Source organism: Carlito syrichta, unplaced genomic scaffold, assembly GCF_000164805.1.
Source record: "Carlito syrichta isolate Samal-C Ts95f unplaced genomic scaffold, Tarsius_syrichta-2.0.1 Scaffold301625, whole genome shotgun sequence".
NCBI classification, from domain to species: domain Eukaryota; kingdom Metazoa; phylum Chordata; class Mammalia; order Primates; family Tarsiidae; genus Carlito; species Carlito syrichta.
In genome coordinates this window covers 553,031-572,706 of record NW_007245721.1, presented here as the reverse complement: position 1 = coordinate 572,706, position 19,676 = coordinate 553,031, and the positions used below count along the sequence as shown (strand labels likewise).

Sequence of the window (19,676 nt, the reverse complement as noted above, 5' to 3'; positions counted from 1 at the left end):
CACGCCCGGCTGATTTTTTTGATTTATCGTAGAGATGAGGTCTCGCCAAGTTGCCCAGGCAGGTCTTGAACCCGCAGGCTCCCAAAGCATGGAATTACAGGCTGAGCCACCAAGCCCAGCTTCACTTCCTTTTTATTACATCATTTATACATAGAGGATTAGGGCTATGTAACTCCTTGTTTTTGATGCATTGCTGGCCATTCTAATACCTACTGAAACTACAGAATTAAGACATTACTGTCTCCTACATGATCACGGCCAAGGCCTTTTGGTTTGGGTTTCATCATAAGTCAGGTTCTCTGGGAAACAGAGTGCTAGTATTAGCATGCAGGAGTTTCATTAGGGAGTATTTTTGGAAACAGCTCCTAGAAGGAGTAAAGAATGCTGAACTAAACAGAGAGAGAAGTTGAACCACAATGTAGTTGCAACAAAAGTTTCTTCTAGTCTCACAGGGAGTCTTGGAGCTGATCTAGCCACTCAGAGTTGTCCCTAATTGGTGTGGTGGTCACATCTCATTGACTAGTTAATGGAAGTGAGCCACTGCTCCCTCCTCACCTCACAAAGGGCAAGATGGTTTATCCTACTGAGGATCGTTCTCAGCTCAGTACAATTCTAGGATAGACTTATGGTTGAGAGTTGTGAGCTGTCAGTATTCCCAGCAGCAGAGGCATGAGTGTCTTAATCCTGAAGAGGGTGATCTGAGTGACAGGGTTCAAATGGAAAAGTGGGTACCAATATGCTGACCACTGCGCTAAGACTGTGTTCTTAAAGAGAGGACATTATGAACTTCAGGGTCCTGTCTACCATGGGCATCATGTACACATCTCCTTTCCTTAACATTGGATTAACAAGCAGAATCTATCAGAAGAGCTTCTTCTCTCTACTTTAGATCAGAGTGTGTTACCAGTTTTGCATTTTTTACATCCAATAGCTGAAATACCAGCAAACTCTGAGAGGATTTTTTAAAAAATTATATTGAAGGGTAGTATTCATACAGACAAGAACTGAAAAGAGGGGCCTAATGACCCGGTAACACCCATGGAACAAAAAGAACTTAGAAATGGAGTCACAGCATTCTTTTAGCCCTTTGAAAAATCTCAGAGATAGGAGAGCTTCCACAGCATCAAAGACACTGACATATTAGTGGTTTTAAGGAGACAAACTGTTGTTCTAAATAATACTCACCATCAATTCCTAGAAATATTCCAGGATAGATTATTGAATAGTTGGTTTTGAAGACCTAGAAATCATTGATCATCTGAAATCATGATGGATTCTTGAACTAGAGCTTCCACTTTCTTTATTGATAGACACATAGGGTCTGGAACAATGTTGCATTAACCCAGGAACTCACTGGTGAATAATTCAAGACATTGTTTGATTTCGGCAGAATAATAAACCCTATAAGTAAGTGTAAAGTATTTCAAGAGCATTTTCAGACAACATGTGACGCTTCAAAATATGTAATTACAAACTTTATATGATGATATATGCTTGGTTTCTTCCCATCCCAACTGTTCAGTTTTGGAAACATGAAGTAGAGAATGGCTACTCTGAATATTTGTTTCTGTTCATTTCCCAGTTATGATTAATGGAAAATATTGCTGTCCAAAGATATACTTCAACCACCGTTGCTTCTCAGGGCCATATCTGAACAAAGGAAGAATTGCTGAACTGCCTCAATGTGTAGGACCTGGAAACTGTGTTCTGGTCCTTAGAGAGGTAAGGTTCTGGCCTAGGGCAAAAGATCTTGGAAATTTCATGGCATTCTCACAGGGAGCCACATGCCGTAGACATGACAACTGTAGGTTTTATCAGAAGTTATTAACTTTTCTCATGTATTGGACAATTGACAGGGCATGTAATTAATTCTGCTCCCTAGGGAACATTCACCTAAGCAGTTCTTCACAGAGCAGGTTCACCTCTATCAGGGTAGAAAGGTGGAAGAATGAACTATGAGGTTAGTCTATGACTGAGAGGCTGTGTGGCAGTAATCTAGGGGCTTAGTAACCATAAAGCTACACATCTGCACAGCCAGTGTTTTGTGCTGCGAGTAACAGATAAGAGACCTCTCAGCCCTCAGCAAGGCAAGACAGGGTTGGGAGAAGCTGTAGCTTCTGGGCCAGATTCCTCCGGCCACAAGAAGGCTCAGCTGTCTACATTGTCTTCCAAACAAATATGATTTTCTGTGTGTGTCATGGTTGGGAAAGCATTTAGAAGCATGTGCTAGAGTTATTTGAAATTCATGGTATCTGGATTTTCCTGACCATAGCATTTGAATGTTTAAGAGGATCTGGTTACTCTTTTTTTTTTAGTCAGGGTCTCACTCTGTCATCCAGGCTGGAGTGCAGTGGCATGCTCACAGCCACTGCAGCCTCAACCTGTTGGGCTCAGGTGATCCTTCCACCTCAGCCTTCCAAGTAGCTGGAACCATAGGCGCATGCCACCATGCCTGGCTAATTTTTAAAAAAAATTTATTGTAGAGACGAGGTCTTGCCAAGTTGCCCAGGCTGGTCTTGAACTCGTGGGCTCAGGGCAGTCCTCTTGCCTCTGCCTCCCAAAGTGCTGGGATTATAGGTGTGAGCCACCACACCCAGCCAGGATCTGGTTACCCTTATTTGCAATTTTGGAGTTGTCATATCTTTGGAATTATTTTGTTAACATATGACTAAAAATAATCTCCTAAATGGCCTTAACATTGTGAGGGTTAGATAGCAAGAGAGCTGTGGTTCTAATGATATGCTTTTCTCCTTCCCAACCCATATATCTGCTTTAAACCCGAGCTTAGGTCCTCACTTTACTTATCAATGCAGCCTATAAACCCAGTCGTGTCCTGCGGGAGCTCCAGCTGGACAAAGACTCTGTGTGGCATGGATGTGGGGAAGTTCTAAAAGCCAAGTGAGTAGACTGCTCTGCCCTTTACTCTCATTTGTCTTTAACAGGTTACAGAATCAGTTCTTTTGTGGATGTCAGAATACTTATGTTTCCTTGGGCAGTGCTTCTTCAGCTATTTGTGGTGAAGGACCAGACTTGTTTTCTTTCTATTCTGTCATGGATCAATGTTTACAAAATATGATGAAAATGAATTACAAGAAATATAAAATTTAAAAGACATTCACATGTAAAAACAACTTTAGTTTTAGATGTAGGTGACATAAAAGTACTTTTTTTCAAATTACTGTGAAAGTTTATAAACATTTACTCTTGCTTTCTGACCTGATTTTGTCATAGATGGATGATATTTGGCAGGTTGTACTGGTCCTTGGACCACGCTCTGAGGACCACTGCCCAGGGTAAAGAAAGAAAGAGTGAAAAGTCATTTTTCTTTTTAGAACAGTTAGTGACATTTCTATTTGAAAACCTTAAGAACAGAAAACAGGAACTTAATTTTGCTAATTTAAATAACTCAACTTTTAGTTTCCATTGCTTACCAGATTTTATTTAATTTAAGTTCAATATGAAGAACTTCCTTATTGTTTTTCAGGTCCTCAAACTATAAAGGTCATAGAACATTCCAAGAAGCAAAAATATTTTTTAGGTATATTAATTTGTTTGATTTTTCTCTGAGTAATCACTAGCCCAATAAATTTGGCATCTGATGTCTACCAATGGCAGATATAAAGGAAAGAGTTATCGGGCTACTGTTGAGATAGTGAAAACAGCAGATCGGGTGACTGAATTCTGCCGGCAAACCTGTATCAAACTGGAATGCTGTCCTAACCTCTTCGGTCCACGGATGGTTCTGGATAAGTGTTCTGAGAACTGTTCTGTACTTACAAAGACCAAATACAGTGAGTCATGTTTTTTCAATGTGTTAACTGTAGCAGCTGATCATACCTTATATGCTGGAAATTTTTTTATTTTACAGACATTCGTATATAGCAGAGATATACAAACTTTTTCTTTAAAGGATCAGATAATAAATATTTCATGCTATAGGTCATGTGATCTCTGTCATATATTCTTTTTTGTTGTGTTGTACTTCCATTTTTGAACAAACATTTAAAAAATGTAAGAATCATTTTTAGCTCAAGGGCCATACCAAAACAGGCCATAGGCTTTTAGTGTGCTAACTTTTATATGTAGCATGTATATAAATTAGCTACTGCATCTAATAGGATATATAATTCATTCATGCAATCTGCAGGCATTTTATGTGCTTATTGTGTAATTCCACTGTTCTAGCACTGGAATACAACAATGAAGAAAACAACATTTCTGTCCTTAGTGTGTTTACATTTAATGTGGGAGACAGAAAACAAATAAGGGAACACATTTACAGGGATGGGTATTACTGGGGAACAATGAGGCAAGGTGAGCAAGCATAGTAGGAGAGTGAGGAAGGCTGGGAGGTGGGGTGCTGCTTATACAGGTGGTCAGGGAAGTCTTCCTGACACGCATGCAGACATCTTGTGGCGGTGTTCTGAGGAGAGGGAGCAAGGGCATAGGCTTGAGGCAGGGACATGTTTAGTGTCTGTGAAGAGCAGCAGAGAAGCCTTGGTAGTTGGGAGGTGGAAAGAGCAGAGGAGGTAGTTGCAACCTCACTCTGAACTGTCATAACATCATCTGTTCCCTCTCCTTGCTTATCTTCTCCTTTGTGAAACTGGGGCAGTGCTCCTATATGATGAAATTTCCCATTTGGAGCCTTGTCAAAGCATTGCCACCCAAAATTCTGATCCTACCTTTTCTTAAATATTACAAGCCCTGATACCCCTTGGGAGAATTAATATATAGGAGGATTTTACCTTGTTAAAATTGAAAGATTTCTTTTAGGGGTCTGTGCCTCCTTGTAGTACATGCAAATCACCTGAAAATCTTGTAAAACTAGAGCTTCTGATTTATCATCAGGCTGTGGGTATCTGGGGCCTGAGTATCTGCATTTCCAGCAAGCTCTCAGATGCCACTGATGCTGTTGATGCAAGGTCTGTGCTTAGCATGACCAGCTTTCTAATCAGTATTTGAACTGCAAAATAATTTGTGTTTAATTTTCCAGTTTTTATTTATATTTATTAGATTGTAAACTCTTTAAGGGCAAGGGTTGTCTTAGCTTCTTATTGTATCAGGCTCAGCACACAGTTTAGGAAATTGCAATTATTAGGAGCTAAGTGAAAAATACTGTTCATATAAGTACATATATAAATACACCACTTTGACCCTTGGAAAGAAAGTATGTGGATTTTATTATGCTTTTTGTCTGACTTTATTTTCCATAGTTATATAGTTGAATTTAGGACATTTTATAATTTTTTCAAAGTACTAATTTGAGTGATATTGAGTGGACTTCTATTCTTTAGAATAATTCATTTTTTGGCAGAAAATTACATTATATTTTGATATTATATAGTTCAGAGCTAGTATGTTTCTTTCTTGCATTTGTGTCTATATTTTAAAATTTTTATGAAAGTGCAAAGGATCTAGAATAGCTAAAACAATTCCAAAAAAGAATAATTAAGTTGGAAGACTTAGTCTCTCTTTTTTTAACCATAGATCTGTTAAAACAAAAAGAGTGTGGTATTAAAGAATATTCAGGCTGGACGCAGTGGCTCACACCTGTAATCCCAGCACTTTGGGAGGCAGAGGTGAGAGAATTGCCTAAGCTCAGGGATTTAAGACCAGCCTGGGCAACTTGGTGTGACCTCGTCTCTACAATAAAAAATAAAAATAAATTTTAAAAAATTAGCTGGGCATGGTGGTGCGCACCTGTAGTTCCAGCTACTTGGAAGGCTAAGGAGGAAGGATCACCTGAGCCTAGCAGGTTGAGACTGTGGTGGCCATGAGCGTGACTCAAAAAAAAAAAAACAAAAAAAGAATAGTTAGCTAGAGCAATGGGATAGAATAGAGTCTAGGCATAGAGCCAAATTTGTGTGGCCAAATGATTTTCAACAAAGGTGACAAAGAAATGTAATAGGGAAAGTAAATTATTTTTAACAAACAGTATTGGTACAGATAGAAAAAAACAAAAGCTCTTTGGCTTCTACCTCATAGCATATACAAAAATTAATTCAAAATGTATTATAGACTTAATGTAAAACCTAAAACTATAAGGCTTCTAGAAGATCAAAAGGAGAATATCTTGGGGTAGACAAAGTTTTCCTAGAGAGGATCCAGAAGTACACCGACATAAAGAAAAAAATTTATACATGAAGCATCACCAAAATTAAAAGCTTCTACTCTTTGAATAATATATTTTATTTATTTATTTATTTATTTTAGTTAGAGTCTCACTCTGTTGTCCAGGCTGGAGTGTAGTGGCACACTCACAGTCACCGCAGCCTCAACCTCCTGGGCTCAGGTAATCCTTCTGCCTCAACCTTCCAAGTAGCTGGAACTACAGGTGCGTGCCACCACACCCAGCTAATTTTTTTTTTTTTAATTTACTGTAGGGACGAGGTCTCACCAAGTTGCCCAGGCTGGTCTTGGCCCCTGGACTCGGGCAGTTCTCTCACCTCAGCCTCCCAAAGTGCTAGAATTACAGGCTTGAGCCACCACACCTGGCCAATATCATTTTTTAAAAAGAAAAAGACAAGCCATAGTCTTGGAGAAAATATTCTTAATACATTAGTCCAACAAAAATACTTCTTTCCAGAATATATTAAGAACTCCCACAACTCAATAATAAAAAGAGAAGTTTTCTTATATCAGACACTGGAGATATAGTTCCTGCTGTATAAAGTTGACTTTCAGTTGGGGGTAGACACATAAAAAACAATATAAATTCAGAAAGTGATAAGTGTTTTGGGAGATATAAAGCAGGACAAAAGGTTAGATTGGTCTGTTCAGCATGACAGCCATAACCACCTGTACCTGTTGAGCTCCTGACATTTGCCAAGTGCAGTTGGAATGTGCTGTAAGTGTAAAATATATACCAGAATTCAGATACTAATATGAAAACAGAATATGTCATTCTTAAAATTTTTATATTGATTTTATGTTGAAATAAAATTTTGGATATGCTGGATTAAATAAAATACATTGTTCAAAAAAACAAAAAGAAGTTTCAAAACTAGAGAGAGCTGGTAGTTGCACAGCATTGTGAATATACTAAATACCTCTGAATTGTATACTTTAAAATGGTAAATTGTGGCCAGATGCAGTGGCTCACACCTATAATCTTAGCACTTTGGGAGTCTAAGGAGCATTGCTTGAGCCCAAAAATTGGTTTGGTTTTGTTTTAACATTTTTAAAAAAATAAAGATGTGGGGTACAATTCCATGTTAGGTATACAGACGTTGATTATGCAGGTACCCTTGTTGACTAGGTATGCCCCGCCTTCCCCTAGCATTTTCCCTCAACTGCCAATCCCACCCCTCCCCAACGCCTGACAGTTTTCCACTAGGGATTCCCAGTTTGCCAATCCCTTTCTTATAGTATTATAATAATTGTTCAAGTTCCACTTATGAGTGAAAACATGATATACTCTGTTGTTTCTGTGGTAGATCACTGAGTATGATTGACTCTAAATCCATCCAAGTTGCTGCGAAGTCCATATGTTTGTCCTTCTTTATGGCTGCATAATATTCCATTGTGTTTATGCACCACATTTTTTTTATCCAGCCCAGCTTCGATGGGCAACATGGTTGGGTCCTTGTTTTTGCTATGTGAATAGAGCTGCAACAAACATACTTGGACAGGTATCTTTTTTGTAGAATGATTTGAGTTGAGCCCAAGAATTTGAAACCAGCCTGGGTAACATAGTGAGACCTTGTCTCTACAAAAAATCAAAAAGATACGTCAGATGTGGTGGCATATGTCTGTAATCCCAGCTACTCAGGAGGCTGAGGCAGAAGGATCACTTGAGCCCAGGAGGTCAAGGCTGCAGTAAGTCATGATTGTGCCACTGCACTCCAGTCTGCGTGACAGAGTGAGACCCTGACTCAAAAAAATAAATAAAATAAAATAAAACAGTTAATTGTGTTATGTGAATTTCCCCTCAAAGTAAATAAATGAAAAGTAAAACAAAATGTTCTGGAATTAGAAAGTGGTAATGGTTGTATAATATAATGAATATATTAAAAACCACTGAATCATATACATTAAAAGGGTGAGTTTTATATTATGTGGAATTATCTCTCAATTAAAAATTTTTTAAGAACACTTTGGAAAAATAAAGATACGCAAATGGCTAATAAGCACATGAAAAAGTGCACAATGTCATTAGTCATCAGGGAAATGCAAATAAAAACTAGGGTAAGAAAGTATGCATCCACTAGTGTGACTCAAATGAAAAAGACTAACAATACTACATGCTGACAAAGGTGTGGAACAACTAGATCTCTCTCATACATTGCTGATGGGAGTATAAAAGTATACATCCACTTTGGGAACCTGTTTGGTAGTTTCTTTAAAAGTTCATCATAGCCCATCATGCAGCTGTTCAATTCCTAGATACCTATTCAAGGAAATGAAAACCTGCCCACTAAAAGCCTTGTACAAGAATATTCATTGCACCTTAATTAATGATAGTCAAAACCTGGAAGCTGCCTGAGTGTCTATCACTACAGGTATGAATAAACTGGTACATTCATACAGTGGATTGCTATTCATCAATATAAAGGAATGAACTACTCATGCACCTGATAGTACAGATGGAACTCAAAAAATTATGCTGAATAAAATAAATCATACACAGAAAATACCTGCAGTGTGGTTCCATAGAGGCAAACCTAGTCTATAGTGATAGTAATCAGAATAGTTGCTTCCAGTGGGGGGACTGAATGGGAAGGCACCCTGGGAGCTTTCTGGATTGGTAAAAATGTTCTATATCTTGATATAAGGGAATTGTTCATATGCATTTGTCACTACTAATCAAGCTATGTGCTTGAGATCTGTTTATTCCTCTGTATGGAATGTAAACCTCAATCAGATTAGTGTGCCTGTTTTCTGCTCTGCTAGTAAAATCTCTTGCGGCCGTGAGGTGCACAAAAATAATGAAGCTACTTCATTTTTCTTTGTCATCCACATTTAGCACACTATTATGGAAAGAAGAAAAATAAAAGAATTGGGAGACCACCTGGTGGGCATAGTAACTTAGCTTGTGCTCTGAAAAAAGCCAGTAAGAGGAGAAAAAGGCGGAAAAATGTTTTTGCCCATAAGAAGAAACGCTCCTCTGCATCTGTTGATAATACTCCAGCAGGCTCTCCCCAGGTATGAGATCTGTGATGTACCTGTAATGTCTAGAAGTCAAGTGACCACTGCTTTACAATGTGGACACAGAAAGAATGACCCGCATGTCTTTTTACTTCAGATCTGTAGCCAGTAGAAGATGACTCTGTGGGCCAGAAACTGGTTTGTCCTGAATTTCAATAAGACTTCTCTCCTTTTCCTCCAGGGAAGTGGGGGTGAAGATGAGGATGACGCAGATGAAGGGGATGACGATTCCCTAAGTGAAGGCAGTACATCTGAACAGCAGGACGAGCTACAGGAAGAGTCAGAAATGTCAGAAAAAAAGTCATGCTCCTCTTCTCCCACCCAAAGTGAGATATCCACATCTCTGCCTCTAGACAGACAAAGGAGAAAAAGAGAACTTCGCACTTTTTCATTTTCTGATGATGAAAATAAACCGCCTTCACCAAAGGTACCATTTTATATATTTTTTTTTGTTCCCCTTTCTCTCTCTCTCCCTCCCTCCTTCCTTCACTCTCTGCCTCTCTCCCTCTCTCATTTCCCTGTAGAATCTGGCATTTCACTTCTTTCAACAAAGATTTACATAGAATTTTCAGGGAAACTTTTTGAATGATTCCAAATGCAGTGATTTACATGTGTTTCAAGGATTACTTAGAGATTAACTACTACTCTCTCAGGGAAGCTGCTTGCTTTAAGTTTTTTTTAAAATGCTTCATTGCTAGCTTATTTGTAGTCTGTCATTTAGTTTTGGGAAAACTGCCTTTTTAATATTTCTCATAATATATCTGGTTTTATAGAAATACAGTATTTATCCTTTTGGTTCTGTTAAGCCATTTGCTTTAGTATATTTAATATACATATATGCACATATGTAACAAACATATATACTCTAAAGAAGAACAGCTAATTAGTGTTTTAAAGTTAGATTGCTTTTTAAAATATTTCATGAACAGAAGCAATAAATTATTTCTCAACAATAAATAATTTATCTGGCTAATTTAGTTAAGCCTTCTCTCATTGGAATTACTATCCACTTCACTTCAGCACCCTACCAGAGAGTGAGCTGAGATAGACCAAGGAACAAATGGGAAGTTTAAAAATTGTTTTTCTTTGTTAAATTGCCTAAATTATTTGTGCCCAAAACTTTGTAATAAATTCTTTCCCACTGATTATTATAAGGCAAACATTTTCTGACCAGACATGGTGACTCACGCCTGTAATCCCAGCACTTTGGTAGGCGAAGACGAGAAGATTGCCTAAACTCAGGGGTTTGAGATCAGCCTAAGCACCATGATGAGACCTCATCTCTATAATAAATCAAAAAATTAGCTGGGCGTGGTATTGCAGGCCTGTGGTTCCAGCTACTTGGAATGCTGAGGCAGAAGGATCACCTGAGCCCAGCAGGTCAAGGCTGTGGTGGCCATGAGCGTGCCACTGCACTCTAGCTGAAATGACAGAGTGAGACTATGATTAAAAAAAAAAAAAAAATTTTCTGAGTATTCTGAGTACATAATCTGTGTGGACCTTTGTCATCTTTGCTAGGAGAAGTCATGTCCTAAGGCCACTTTAAATTCTGTCTTGAAGGATTATGAATTTAAAGAGAAAGACTTTTTTTTAGAATAAAATAGCGCTTATACCATTTGTTTGATTTTGTTGTGGGGAATAAAGGAAATAAGGATTGAAGTTGCTGAAAGGCTTCACCTGGACAGTAACCCCCTGAAGTGGACTGTGGCAGATGTTGTGCGGTTCATCAGGTCCACCGACTGTGCTCCACTAGCAAGAATATTCCTAGACCAGGTAATCACAGAGGCCTATAATTTTTAGTAATACTTTTTTTAGCAAAGAACTATGGATGTAATCGTAAACAACTTACTTATAAGTTTTAGGAAAATGTTTTGATCCAAAAGAAAAAAATTGTTTTAATTCCATTTTTAGGAGTAGAAAGATAATAAAAAGTTATTTATCAGACTTGCTCTACATTTGAAACAGATTATAACTGTATTTCCATTTTTCCTAAGGGTTTGATTCCATCCCACTAATACTTAAAGGGCTTAAAATCAAGCACAACCAGCCGGGCTTGGTGGCTCAGCCTGTAATCCCGTGCCTTTGGGAGGCTGAGGTGAGTGGATTGCTTGAGCCCGCGGGTTCGAGACCCGCCTGGGCAGCGAGACCTCATCTCTACAATAGATCAAAAAATCAGCTGGGCGTGGTAGCGCATGCCTGTAATTCCAGCTACTTGGAAGGCTGAGGCGGAAGGATTGCCGGAGCCCAGCAGGCAAGGCTGCGGTGGCCAGGAGCGGCCACTGCACTCCAGTCTGGGCGACCAAGTGAGACTCCAACTTAAAAAAAAAAGGAGAACACAGGACTCCAATTTTGACATAGCTAAAGTGAACAGGACTGTCATGATTGAGCTGCCATTCATGTACACATCATAGATAATTTGTATTTTATGCCTTAACAGGAAATTGATGGACAGGCCCTATTGCTCCTTACCCTTCCCACTGTTCAAGAATGCATGGACTTAAAATTGGGCCCTGCCATCAAACTTTGCCATCACATAGAGAGAATCAAGTTTGCTTTTTATGAGCAGTTTGCCAACTGAGGAGAACAACCAAAGTGAGCTGGATCTTTGAAGCACAAATGCAGCGAATCCTTCGCCCTGCTCTACAAATCCTGGGGCTCTGGGCCCTGCAAGTGTCGGCTTGCTCTCTTTGCACTTTCAGGGAAGGAGGACCCACACTGAGGAAGCAAAAACTGTGCACAGAAGCGGCTCTTCTGCCAGTGGAAATGTGGACATCTCTTGTTCAACAGATTGCAATTTTAAAAAATAAAGCTTGTAAGGAAAAGACTTACACAAGAAGAATAAGCATTTCCAGTGGTGTGGCCTAAAAACAAAGAATAATCTAGGCTGCTGGAAAGCACCCTTTTGGTTGTTTTCTTTTCATTCTGTCCCTTCCCATTGTAGATTGAACTTTGTTCTCTGCTTTCTCTTTCTTGGAAAGAGAGGACATAGCTTTAAGTCAGCACTGATTTGGGACTGTGCCTAAGGCACATCAGTGCTTCATTGTCATTGTGTTTTTAAGCTTTTTAAAATTAAAATATTTCATTTTGGGGATGATTATGTGGCTCTAGGGTTTTGAATGTGTAGTCACACTTTGATCCATTTTAAAATCTGTTCTTAGGAGTTCCTTTGTTTACTACCTCTGTTGATGATTGAGCTTACAGCCATGTATCAGGTTTTTAGTGTGATGCCATTTTTAAGCTACATGAACACTAAAACAATGACAGAAGTTGGAGGAGGAAAAAAACCTGTTTGCTTTCTTAAAAACATTTTGTGGGCACTAACACCAGTTCCTTAATTGACATGATCTAAGAACTCTACTGTTACTATTCTTCATCTTAACCTGACTTGGGCTACCTGTGTTAAGTAACATCACAAAGATTGTTAGTATTTCCGTTTAGTTGCTCTCTCCCTATTCTCAGAGGAATTTCATGGGCTTTTATTTTGTGTTTACCTTTCTCTAGAGTTGTTTGTCTACTTCTATTTCATTTCTAGAGTCCTTGCTTTGGGTGAAAATTGGTAGGTGTTCCTTGGATCCACGTGAAGCCCATTTCCCTTCTGCGTATGTCCAGGTAGATTGTATGGAAGCACAGCAGAGAAACATGTTGGGAGTGGGTGTGTTAATGCAGAGCATGGAGTTTCTATAGTAGTGTCCTCTAGTGGCTGGATAAAGATTGAGATGTGGTTAAGGATTCTGGAAACCTCTTTGCCTAGCCACACTTATACTTTTCTTCAGCTAATCCTTTAAATTGAATGTAATCTATAGTCTGAGGATTCCCATTGAAATATTCAGTATTCTTTTAGGTTTGTCTTTTGATCCAGCTCAAGTTAATATGAAACTCCAGGCAAATTTTTACTTATGATTCCACTGCTAGCTATTATACCATACTAGCTAGCATTTGCTATACTGCTCCAGCCATGAGGAAAGAGGAAAAACACATGCATAGGTTGCCTCTCTTAACTGGTTTGCCTTGCTGAGTATGTTTTTTATTTTTTTAATTCTAGTCACCTGCAAATTTATAACTTAATTCTTCCTTTAGGTTTGAAAGTGTCTTAAAACTACGAACTGGGTAAATTCTAGACAACTATTCAAATATAAGGTGATATTAATGGAAATTTAAACTGATTGCGCTTTTTTCCTTCCCTCACTCCCCTTTCCCCAAAACTGTTTTTATGGTCATTGGCAAATAATCTGTAGTCTGAATTCTCTCTTCATTGGATAATTCGTGAACCACCTTAACTCAAATCTCCAACCAACCATATATTTATTAAAGCATTAACTCTTTGCTTAGGTTACTGCCAGTTATATCTGGGGAGAAGCTTTACTTAAGTAAAAGTTGATATCTTTCTCACTTAGAGATCTAATTTTTTTAAAGTTGATGAATTCCATGTCTGTGGAAGAGAAGTACATGTGTGATGCTAAGGAACAAGCAGCACCAAGCAGGTAGGCCTAAGAGGTGGTGGTGGTTGTAATCTTAATAAAATTTCTGGAGAGCTCGGCAGTCAAGGCACTAAGGCAAAGAAGGCCCCTTGAGGAAACTTGGTAAAAATTCTGGAGTTTATATTTAGGTCCTCATTGTCTTATTTAGAAAAATAAAATATGTTTCCTATAAGAGGGAATATACCAAGTGCAACAACAATGAACACTTTGTCTCTCCTTTGACTTCAGAAATTTCTAACTACTTCCCTTTCCAGGTGAGGGAGAAGGCCCTGAAAGGTAAAGTACTGGCCCTAAGTAGTTGCTGATCTGGGTACAGTCAGAGGCCTACAGGCTTGTCTGTCTATATCAAGAATATTCAAGCTCAGTTTTCTCCTAGAGAAAGGCTGACTCTGAATGGTCAAGTAAATGGGGTTTCTCTTAATATTTCTTACATTTTCCTACTGAGATATAGTTTATCGAACAATTCCATTAAAGAAGATATTATCCCTCTAGTCCCACTCCCAGATATTACATCAGTGAGGATAATTGTTTGGGAATCTAGCACAGGGCATTTTTCTAAGGTAAATTTGGATTCTGTTTACCTAATAAAGCTGCCAGGGCTGGGCTGGATAACAGTGATGGTCTGATTACTGTGATGCTGCAACAGATTTTAAGCCAGATAATAGCTTACCATGTTGGAGTAAAATAGGTGCATGAACTTTGTTTTTTAGAGAGAGCAGCAACCTCTTAAATCTGTGACAGGTACACAGTGAGGGGACTGCACTTGTCTGAATTTCACCCACAGTTGGCCCCACAGCCCCCTGAGGTCAGAAAGTTTTTTGTGACCCATTTTTTACCGCAAGTTGACAAGCTTAGAAACAGGTTAATGGACTGTTGTATCTTTTTGGACCTTGAAAAACTGGCTGACCAATATTAGACTATTACTGCTGTGTTAGTGTGCTAGCACATGGCAGGTTTGCTGTGACATTTTGACTATATTTTGTGGGCTTCTGGGGACCGTGCTATTTTCCTTTGGAAACCACCTTCATCTCTCATTTGAAGCACAGTTAAAGTGGCTAATGCAGGGAATGCATTAATGGGTGCTTTTACGCTATCTGCCTTTCTTTAGCCATGTAGGCAGCTCCTAGCATATATCTGTGTTATGCATACATGAGGTCAGGGAAGGATACTTAACCAACTTCTGGAAAAGATGAGCTTCTTGGTAAATATTTATTAAATTGTGATAAAGGCAAGCATAGTATACCATTTCAGAAGTTGGCCTTTGTATGCCTTTTCTGCTAGAAGTAAAATTATTCTCACCATGAGAGAAGGGCATTGGACATAGCTTCCTGATGACTTGAATATATTTTACTAACTCTTTGGTACCAGTTCAGTTACTAATGTGGTGCCTAAATAAAGCTCTAGGAGGCTTTAGGTCGGATAGGGCTCAGAATCATTTCCCTCTCTTTAAGCTGAATGTTTCTGAGGGACACCTGGAGCATTAGGAAATCTAGATGAGGACATCAGGAATACCATGACAGGCACTTGTATTTACTTGGCACCTACCACCAAAGACTGTTCTATTTAAGATACCATATATTGGTTTGATTGATTCCCACAGAAGCTCCCAGAGAGTTATTGAGAGGTTAGCCTTGACAGTGGCACACATCCTGGATTCGAATGCTGGTCCTATATAGATTGAGGATGTTCTTGTATGCACGCACACACAAGTTCAAAAGTGGTCTATATTATCAGTGGGAAATTTGTTGGCATTATGAAGATGAATGAGAAGGCATCAGTGAGAGAAATTAAGTGTAAATCTTGGTGGGGACCAGATATCTCCTTTTCAAGTTTGAATTTCCTTCCCACTGGGTCCACTGTAAGTAATCATGTGTTGTGGTCACAGTGCTAACTCAGAAACTGTAGTACAGAGAGCCTCCTGCAAAACCAAAAAGAGGCCACTTTCCTGCAAGTATAACTATTCCTTGACTTTATTCACTTTAAATGTTTTACTAGTGAGTTGATGACTCCCACCCCTATGTGAGAATGTGCATACTTTGGAAACTTGAATTTATCCAAATAAGCTACCTATGACTTGGAATTTTGGCATAAGAGTTCTAAACTCAGTGTTTAGTCCAAAAAGATCTGGCTCCAGGCCCACTCACCTGGATTGTCTTCCTCAGTACTTGTCCCGGACCACACAAATAGCCTTGTTTGAAAGGCAACCTTTGGGGAGGAGTAGAAGGTGGTGGATGGCAAATGCACTGCCAATTGATTTTCTTGGTTATGGTGTTTAAGAAGTCTGAGATTTTCACAAGAACCGGCAAAACCAGGAGTGGAGGCTGGGGGTGGGGGGACAGAAAAGTAAGCCTAAAACTCCTTCTTCTTACATCTTTTCTGACTAACACACTGTTGGGTCTGTCCTGGTCCTATGGTCTATCACAAAGGACTGTTTTAAAAGGGAAAAAAGCCACAACCTTGCCGAGCAATTCTTCAACACCAGCAATAAAGCACACACTCTGAGCCATGGGAAGAAAAGGATAATGCTGACTAGTGAAATGGTGCCACCATTGCTGATGGGGGTGCCTGTTCTCAGGATGTGTGGAAACTCAGGCTTAAGGGTTTTTTACATGGTTTATGCAATCTAACTGCATGTGTAGCTTGGCAAAATGAAGGTGGATAAAAGTGTTGAAAGCGTGAGGATATGCTTTTGGGGCAAATCAAGTCACAAAACAGATGCCTAAGGGAAGTTACAAAGCTTAGGCAAAATTAAAGCTGAGCGGTCTCTTAGCTCCTTTTGCAGGAATCTCTGGGGAAGGTAGTTTGAGTGTTTCTCCTGTGATTTTAAGTGCTCGTTTCTTTTGTTTGCTTTCTTTCCTTTCTTTCTTTCTTTCTTTCTTTTTCTTTTCCTTCCTTCCTTTCTTCTTTCTTTCCTTCTTTCTTTCTTCCTTCCTTCCCTCTTTCTTTCCTCCTTCCTTCCTTCCTTCCTTCCTTCCTTCCTTCCTTTCTTTCTTTCTTTCTTTCTTTCTTTCTTTCTTTCTTTCTTTTTCTTCTTTCCTTTCTTTCTTTATTGAATATTCTCTAAAGACAATCAGAGGCCTGCCAGGGAGGGACTCCTGGCTGGTTCCAGCACTGTCCTCAGGCCTCTTTCTAATACTAACTCATTAGAACTGATGCACTTTGCTTAATGTACTTTGCCCTTTTTTAAAAGCTACTCCTTTAGAACAGAATGAAATGCTTATTGCATTGTATCCTTCCTGCTTGCTGTTTTTCTTCTAATTCCAAAAGTTATGCATTGAAGATAAAGTACACTTAAGGAGAAATATGCACAAGAATACCTATTAAATAATTCCCATCAAGTTAGATGGTATAACTTCAAATGATTAAAAAAAACCTATTTTGGATGAATATTTTGCGTGTTTTTTTGTAAATATAATTGTATATAAACTTGTGGCAGTTTTAAGCGGTTGTGAGAAAATTAAAGAAAACAGGTCTTAAGCTATGTTTAACTTTATTTGTGCTGGTTTGACAGTAAGGAAGGCATTTTGGCCAGAGTAAATTATTCAAAGCTCTTTCCACTGGAGCCTCGGAGAATCATTTCTGAAAGGATGAGAAAGTTCCTTCCTACTGTAATGAAATTCCTCTAGTACTATCTCATCCTTTCCCTTCTGAATTTAGATAATTTTAAATTCCAGTTCAGGAAAAGTAGGAAGAACAGATTTTCCCCACAGTGACCTTGCTCCTGGCATTGGTGATTTAGTCCCGATCTCTGAAGACTGCTTCTTGTTCCCCAGTGGGCCTTAAGGATTCCTCCACGTCTGAATGTGCAGAGCAATGCTTTATCAAAAACTTCATTTTTCAGCTCTATGTGCAATTTTCCTTGAACTGTCTGTGTCTTCATGCAGTCTATAGTCTCCTTACACCCAATCACGTTCTCTTTTGTTTTAAGACACATCCTCTTGATTCTCACTGAGCAGTACTGCTAACTGTTAAGCATCCTCATAAGATCCCTCTTAGACTAAAAAACAGTAATGCAATTTTAATTTTACCTTATTCTTTTCTTAACCTGACTTTCTGCATTTGCCCATGTCAGTACTTGTGGAGAGTTTTAAATTTTATAAACTAAAATTCTGTTTAAATTTTAAAAAGCATTTTGTTGCATGTCTCTGTTCTGGGCACTAATGCTGAATTCAAGGGTGAATAAAAATCAGTTTCTGCCCTCAGGAGGTTCACACTCTATGGGAGAGAGAGGTGTACAGCCATTAAATTTAGCAGTCTGAAAAGTTCTGATGGACCAGCACACACAGGTAATGTGGGAGTACAGGAGGAGAGGGAGGTCAGGTGGGCCTTGAAGCATGAGAAGCAGTTCATGGAGCAGGGGAAAGGGAACATTATCCATGCAGCTAGAATGCCACTTCAAGGCACAGATGTGCAAAAGCTTATTGGCTAATAAGGTTAATATTTCTGTTAGCCAAGAAAGCTTTTAGATAGCATTTAACCTTATATAATTTGAATTTCTTGGGGCTATTTTTAAAAATCTTTTTAAATTTTTTAAATTTTATCTTAAAGATGTGGGGTACAGTTTGAGATTAAGTAAACAAGTGGTCATCATACAGGTAAAGTTTGGGCCTCCCTTTGGTCCCCACTTTGCCTGGTTTGAGATCAGGTACCCTTATTGTGTGTCCCCCAGCCCCACCTTGGCAGTATCCCACTACTGCCAATCCCTTTCTTTATTAGGTAAATGTTCAGGGACTTGGGGCTATTTTATAGGGATAATTTTTCTAGAGATGATATTTATTGTTCAACTGTTGAGCTATTATTTACAGCTCAATGTCAACTGAACTTACACCATATGTTAACTGAAATGCGGCTTTCTGGTCAGGGGCTGGAGAACATCGACAAGAGGTGTCTTCAGAGGGGCCAGAGGGGAGTTGGAGACTGGATGAGAGGATGGAGACTAGAGGTCCTGGTAGAGGCAGAGAGCAGGTTCTAAGAAGTCAGAATAAATGTGTGTGTGCAGAGAGATATTGAAGATGGGCAAATATCATTTGTCTTTTATGAATCGTTTTCAAAATATAGTTGTGCCCCTAAGTGAATAAGGTGATGTGTGCACATCAAGTTTTCCGTATCAAACCTGAAATATTTATTTCTAAATGAAAGTGATTGGATTCAAGTGACCATTTAAATTACATTTACCAAAAAAAACAAAAAACAAAAAAAACTACTTGGGGTCTTGATAAACCTTTGGCCAGGGATGTTGGAGAAGTACTAGGATGTCTGGATTGGAAAGAAAACGCCGGTATGCAGTCTTAGATTGTTTTCTTTATTCCCCTGCTTCAGAATAATCCAGGCTGCTTCAGAATAATCCAGGCTACAGACTATTGGGCACCATCCCAGAACCGAATCGGAATCTCTGAGAGTGGACTCCAGAGATTATTAAATCCTTATCTTTGAGGAAAAAAACGTAGCCACAGACTGTCCCTGCTCCTGCTTCCCGACCTGGAGCTCGAGATCCTGGGGTCTCACTCCTGCCTGCGCAGCCCGGCTCACCTGGTCTGTCTACCTGCGGGTGGGGACCTACGACCCCGCCCCCTCGCCCGGGCCGGAGTCCCGCCTCTCGGGGAAGAGCCGAAGCGGTGAGGCACGCCCCCACGCCGGGCTAGGCCAATCAGGCGCTGAGAGCTCAGACGTCGGGTTACGCGCGGCGCGGAGGCGGCCGCCGGGCGGAGGTACGGGCGCCCGGCTCCTGGCTCGGCAGAGGGGCCCCGGCAGGCAGCGAGGCCGGCTGGCGGTGGCGCCTCGCGCCCCGCGCCCCGCGCCCCGCGCCCTTCCCGCCAGGTCTGCCATGCAGGGTCCCGCTGGGAATGCGAGCCGCGGCCTGCCGGGTGGGCCGCCCTCCACAGTCGCGTCCGGGGCGGGCCGCTGCGAAAGCGGAGCGCTCATGCACAGTTTCGGCATCTTCCTGCAGGGGCTGCTCGGCGTCGTGGCCTTCAGCACGTTAATGCGTGAGTCTGGGACCCCAGCCCCTCCTGAGGCCCGCGCGACGAGCCACGGGCCCGGCCCCGCCTAGCC

At 40.0% G+C, this 19,676-nt stretch overlaps 2 protein-coding genes across 2 annotated transcripts in view; both read left to right on the top strand.

Annotated features, from left to right (window-relative positions):
* The window catches only part of SFMBT1 (Scm-like with four mbt domains 1), a 62,868-nt gene extending 50,455 nt beyond the window's left edge, over positions 1-12,413 (top strand). Inside the window, exons 14-20 of the mRNA XM_008054982.1 lie at positions 1,583-1,722; positions 2,789-2,898; positions 3,616-3,791; positions 8,966-9,144; positions 9,329-9,574; positions 10,792-10,920; positions 11,585-12,413. Of these exons, the coding sequence (XP_008053173.1) occupies positions 1,583-1,722; positions 2,789-2,898; positions 3,616-3,791; positions 8,966-9,144; positions 9,329-9,574; positions 10,792-10,920; positions 11,585-11,725 (1,121 nt within the window). The 3' untranslated portion in view covers positions 11,726-12,413. The remainder of the gene's footprint in view (positions 1-1,582; positions 1,723-2,788; positions 2,899-3,615; positions 3,792-8,965; positions 9,145-9,328; positions 9,575-10,791; positions 10,921-11,584) is intronic.
* Positions 12,414-19,301: 6,888 nt separating this feature from the next.
* The window catches only part of LOC103257250 (store-operated calcium entry regulator STIMATE), a 60,952-nt gene continuing 60,577 nt past the window's right edge, over positions 19,302-19,676 (top strand). The window contains exon 1 of the mRNA XM_008054981.2: positions 19,302-19,609. Coding sequence (XP_008053172.1) covers positions 19,450-19,609 — 160 coding nt within the window. The 5' untranslated portion in view covers positions 19,302-19,449. The remainder of the gene's footprint in view (positions 19,610-19,676) is intronic.